The following is a 6,000-nucleotide window of genomic DNA, read 5'->3' on the forward strand; positions in this document are numbered from 1 at the left end:
CATTTAGCCAACAGATATACTTTCCCCATTATTCAGTATTCAGAGCTGGCTAATACCGAAATGCATAACCAGCCTATGTTTTCAGAAACTCTGTGGCTTGAACTGAACTGAACGAATTGTCTTTATGAAAGTACTAATCATGCAAATTTCCTTAAATGAAATACAGTTTTAGATTCCTAAATGTTGTCATCATAAGGGCCAAAAGTCTTAAAATGTGATACTGTAGCTTGCAGTTGAAAGATTTAAATTTTTTTTTAAAGAATTGCATCATATCATATTTATTGCATTATTTGATTTTGTTCTTTAGTACAAAAAAATCAAGGCATTGGCTGCTACTACAAAAGAGATTCTCTATACTTCTGCATAGTATGAATATCTGCAGTGGTGAGAATTACAATTATAAAAATTATACCGAAAAAAAAATATTGTATTATAATTGCAAGTATTGTTTTATTTTAGTTTGACTCTTAATGTGCTCTTTGAAGTGGAACACCATTAATATGAGAACCTGATGATGCATATAAAATAAATAAACAATGAAAATTTGTCTGCAATTATGTTAAATCTAAAGCAAGGCATCTCTAACCTGGGTGAGAATTGTTGTTTTGAGGGGGGACAGGTAAATGTTTTGTAAATTATACCAGAAGCGACAATCTGAAAATGCCATTTTACTAAAAAACATAGTAAACAATGAAACAAAAACAAAACTTATTTCTTATGGGAGACCAAAAGACTTACTTTGAGAAGACTGGCAGTGATGATAATTAAAACAAGAGGTAACATTGTTCTCTGCAAATAAAAAAGAAACACATTAAAGGTCTGAGAAAAAAAACAACATTTTTAAGATATAATGGATGTACAAAATGCTATAATTTTTGCTGTTTTACTTCAAACTCTTTGTTGCAATTTCTCACATTCTTAAAGAGTGCTTTCAATCATTTGTAAGCATGCTTAAATGTCATGTTCTGGGGATGTTTTGTGATGTAACCTAATGAAATCACAAACAACATGGTTGACAAACTTTGCTTGCGATCCGCACCAAAAACAGACAATGCACTGTGTGAGCAGCACAGGTATTTTAGATGTGAGCGGAGCTGATCTTTGTGCCACTATGGACTTAAGTCACAGACTTAATCACAATATGATCAATGTGAATACTGAATGTAAAATACAGCTGTGTGCTTTCAATCTTTCAATCTACTCACATTTGAAACAATTAAATACCTCATTGCACTACTTTTGCATTTACTATTACCCTTTTGCAGTTATAATTATCCTCAATGACTTTTTTATACTCAAATTTAATTTATTTATTCAACTCTGCCTGAGTATTTGTTTGCACACATGATTTAAAGGCATGACTGTGGAGGCATCTCAGTGAAGTTCTGCTAATTTAAAAATTGGTTCAATATAAAACAGATGTCTTGTAATAAAATTGCAATAATGATGAAAACTTAAAAGGTTCTTTTTCCAAAAATACCTTAATGTGTTAAACGTTGCATTCTCCATATTATTACAGTTCATCACATAAATTATACAATTTTGTTTCTATGCCAATCTACAAACTTAAAAAAAAATAAAACATCAAAGTTTAACATCAACCCCTAATAGACAAGAAAAAAAAATAACAGTTGAGCCTGTGGCATTTAAAGTGGTCTTCAAATATACATTCTGGTATGATTTACCAAAACTACTGTACGTGACACGCTCTCCAGCTCAGCTTCTGCAAACTTAGAAAAAACAAAGTTGTAGGCTTCAAAGAGGCACAACAAATACAGGCACTTGTTTGCAAAGATTGCATAGTTTGCAAACAGAATCATATGGTCCAGAGATCCCTAATTCTAGTCTCGGTTTCCTTGGCTTTCAACTGCAACCTAATGGTAACTGTGACACGGCAGTATCATTGGAAAGAAATTGATCTGTCCCTCTGGAACACTGTCCGATGCCTCAGCTCTACTGTTGGTGCTTTGTTGGTCAGTATGTGGTAAAAGCATGAGACTGCACCTTTCCAGAGATGCATGTGCAGAACATTATACTCCAGTCTTCTGTGCTGTTTGCAGTGGTTTAGAAATGTGCTACAATTGGAAATGACAACTTCTGTGTGGGAGAGTGAGGGGGCGTAAAACATATAATCTATGATTCTGGATTTCAAAAAAGAAGAAAGGGCATGCCATATTGCTTAAAGGTGGACTGCACAAGGTAAGTCAATTATGCTGTAGAGTAGAATTTAAAAGCTAAGGTTGTTTTCGTGTGGCACCAGAATCTATGTAAACTCATTGCTAAGATGAAAAAAAAGACCCAACATCAATACATTCTTACTTTTTGCATTCTAACTTTTTTTACAGAGTAACAGAGCTGAGCGATCTGTTACTCTGCGATCCATTTTCAGTCTGACGCTAGTATTAGTATTTCTGGTTAATCAAGAAATAAAGATCAAGTACAAAATGGTGTGGATTATGGAATGAGGATATGGCTAAATAAACTACAAGAAATTATGGGATTTGTTTTCTCTGCCACAACACATCTACAATCACAAAGCTTTTTATAGCAGGACATACAGTGCAGAGTTTTATTTATACAGTACATACTTAAATATGGTATGTATAAGTAATTACAGTATATTGAGCAAAATCAATGTGAAACCCAATGAATATATCATCATTTAAAATAACTCATATCTACAATTGCCCAATTCAAACTATTTTGCAGAAACTGGTCAAAAGTACTAAAAAAAGCCTGTTGATATAACATCCACGACTGATGTGTACTGGGCAAGTAAAAGGTGTAAAGTAAAGTAAATAAAATGTAAGCACACCAAATATGCCTCAATTATCTGACAACTGTACAAATACTGTATATTAACTGTTTAAATTACCAAAGGCAGTTCTTATATCCAAAGAGTAATGGGAATTATACTGTATAGAGAAAAAGATCAAACACACCTTTAAATGTCTGACATTGCACAGAGACAAAGAAACCAGCACAAACAATACCTGAATGGAAAAAAAATAGAAAAGCAAGTCACAGTTGTCTAAGTTTACTTCACATTTATTTAGTCAAGTGTTTTATTTAGTTATATTTAAATTACATCCTTAATTATTTCCTTATATGATTTGCATGAGGAGATATTTATCTGCTTTCACAGCTTGCAACTCCTGGAAAAAGCAGTTTAGAAAATGGACAGACAGTTTTAAAAACATATATTCAATTGCTTTGGTAATGTAAAATGCCTCATATAAGAAGTAGAACTGATTTATTTCTAAATTTACTTTGAAGCCCTCTGCTACCAAGTTATTTTAATGTTCAAGTCCCAGACCTATGCTGGCATTACTTTCAAGTCAAGTCTAAACTTTACTGCTCCTGGCATTACTTATTTTTCAAGTTAAACAGCTGAAGTTGAATAATGGAAGTGACTTACCTATCTCCACACAAAGCAATCTCATTAAAGCAGGATGCTTCATTATCGGCTTTTTTTCTGTCACATTGTGAAGATGTCACACTGTACAAACTCCAGCACTGCCTCTTTCCAATAGGCTCTTCGTCTTGTTGGCTGCGAATGACTTTAGCTGAGTAAATCGAAAGAAAGAAAAAAGTGCAGCAAAAAGCCGCACTTGTATACATACAGACAGAAGGACAGAAAGGGGCAGGGCTGGCTATGTTATGCATGTTCCTGTGGAAAGAATGTTAGTGTTTTTATGCTATTTTAAGAACGCACTGGTGTCCAAAACTGTAAATATGATTTGCAAAATGTATCTTATCTATTTTAAATATGTAAAAGCCAGAACTCACATAAACAACTTAATTGTTTAAAAAGTACAGAAGAAGCAACTTTACTTAGATATTTAGAGAAAACTCTCGAAATGAACAGCTGGGGCACTGAATCTGAGGAATACGATTCTAAAACAATGGAGAATATAAGAAAGGCAATAAGAGTAGGGGAAAAAAAACATTGCATAACATTATAAAGCAGCATCCAATCACAGCCCTTTAAATTATCAGACAAGTTTAATGCTTTCTTTATGCAGAAACCTACTGACCTCCTGCAATTTATCTTCCACATTTGAACTTTTTTTCTTTAATCATTATGATTTTAAAAAGCCCTTCAAAGCTATATGTTTGCTTCAAAGCAAAGGATTCAAATATTTTTTACTTACTATTTTATGTGCATACAGTATGTGTGTATGGGGGGGGGGGGGGGGTCTTTTATTACATGAATGTTGTTTATAACAAAAATATAGCAAAATTTGATTAAAGCAACAATTAAGTCAGTTATGATTTAGCTATGAGCAAACTGAATAGATTCTGCACAATGATCTTTGGGACTTTAAATCTTTGCCAATCTACAAGCCAGTTCAAATGAAAGTCCTAAAACTAACACAGAAATAATTGTTCATGATTGTTTAGATGGTTATTAATGTAGGACCATATTTTGATGATTAGATGTTTTTATTTCAAAGCTCGACCATCACCTTTATCCATTAAAAAGATGTTTTTGGTGGATGAAACCAGGAAATTTTATATAGAAACCCATTTACCTGCATTGTATTATTTTCAGTATTTTTAGAGCTATTTTGCATCCTTATCTATAGGTTTTGTATGATGAAGCCTGGGGATGTTTTCAGACAACGCCACAGCAGTGTGAACCAACACCTCATATAACCACACTGGGTTACCTTTAGGGGACCTCTGTGAATGTGAGGAATACCACATGATAGGAAGTTGTACCTCAGCTGTGAGCACTAATTTACTACTTTGGCACTCTCCTCAGCATTCTCAGAACATTTAGGATCAGCAACACAGATTAAAGCTTCATTTTACCATATTCCTGTAAGTTAACAGTCATATCATTTCTTCACTTATGAAAAATAACCACTGTAAATTTGCATAGTGGTTTTTCTATGCTTTGACATCACTTTGCCATGGTTTTCCATAGGTGATATCATACCTTCCTATGCGTCAGTATAATTTCACATGCTTTTACAAAGATTTAACATGTTTTTCTACCCTCGACTATGCCTTTAGCACAGAATACTAGTGTAAATGTTTAATTCTAATATCAGGCGCCAAATTGACACTGAAGACGACAATGTTGTGAATGGCAATCTCCTGGCGTGAAAGTTGTGGAGTCGAGAAAACTACTGTTTACAGGTGCTAAGTTATCTCTTGGTAGCACCATGCTTCTGGGAAGTGAATATCCTGTCTGTGGTTTACTGGTAAAAGAGGGCTGTCACATTTCAAAATTAATGTGTGGCTGTGAAGTGTGAAAAAATAGAGTATGTGTAATGCAGGGGTGCAGCAATGACAATTAGCACATTTCATTCTCATATCACACATTTCATTAAGTATCTGCAGTGTTCTCAGAAGCCATGAAAAAAATATCATGTTATAGAGAGTATGGTTCCTCTGAGGTGCTTGTCATTAACAACTCACTGGAGTCTCTGGCAAAATACTGTATACTGTGTACTCACACTATACTGTGAGTATGTATACTCATAGTATAACATACTTTGCATAAATAAAGGTATAAATCAAAATGAAATCGATAATGATTATTAATTGGGAATTTTGGCAACCCTGGGCAAAGAATAAAAACTGTTTAATTCTCCTCTTTTTCTGATTATACTTTTCGTCTTCCTGCTTTTGCTCTAGTAATATGGTATTATACCACATTGTAATATGCTAGTAGTAATTATATACTATTACCTATAATCTAATACTCTTCCTTTAATTCTAAACAGCATGTTTTCATGCCAGTGTTGTTTCCCGTAGTTAATATTTGTAACATGCATTCTGAATTAAATGCTTTGAAAAGGATACCTAATATCAAAGGAGATAGGTTTCATGACCAATTAGAAAAAATGCAGAATTTTGAAAATGATAACTTGCTTGCCAAAATGAATATATTACTTAAGAAGTGCTTTTAGTAATAAGTAAATGTAACTGTTTTCTCAAAGTTATCAAAAAAGTAGTTTCACTTCTTCTCTCTAAAAATAAATTTGA

The 6,000-nt window shown here is 33.4% G+C and overlaps 1 protein-coding gene across 4 annotated transcripts in view; it reads right to left on the reverse strand.

Annotated features, from left to right (window-relative positions):
* Nucleotides 1-3,588, reverse strand: part of LOC148673074 (leukemia inhibitory factor receptor) — a 30,569-nt gene extending 26,981 nt beyond the window's left edge. Inside the window, exons 1-4 of one of the 4 annotated variants that reach the window (XM_088629311.1) lie at nt 3,419-3,580; nt 2,943-2,993; nt 1,686-1,730; nt 739-789 (exon numbers count right to left, since the gene is read on the reverse strand). Coding sequence is in view for 1 of the 4 variants with exons in the window: in XM_088629308.1 (XP_088485434.1) it covers nt 739-789; nt 2,943-2,993; nt 3,419-3,461 (145 nt within the window). In the remaining 3 variants the exon portion in view is untranslated. Of the gene's footprint in view, nt 1-738; nt 2,994-3,418 lie in introns of all 4 variants that reach the window. The other 3 variants (XM_088629308.1, XM_088629309.1, XM_088629310.1) reach the window with 3 other exon arrangements.
* Nucleotides 3,589-6,000: the final 2,412 nt, after the last annotated feature.

This window comes from Lepisosteus platostomus, chromosome 4 (assembly GCF_059453375.1).
Source record: "Lepisosteus platostomus isolate fLepPlt1 chromosome 4, fLepPlt1.hap1, whole genome shotgun sequence".
NCBI lineage: Eukaryota > Metazoa > Chordata > Actinopteri > Semionotiformes > Lepisosteidae > Lepisosteus > Lepisosteus platostomus.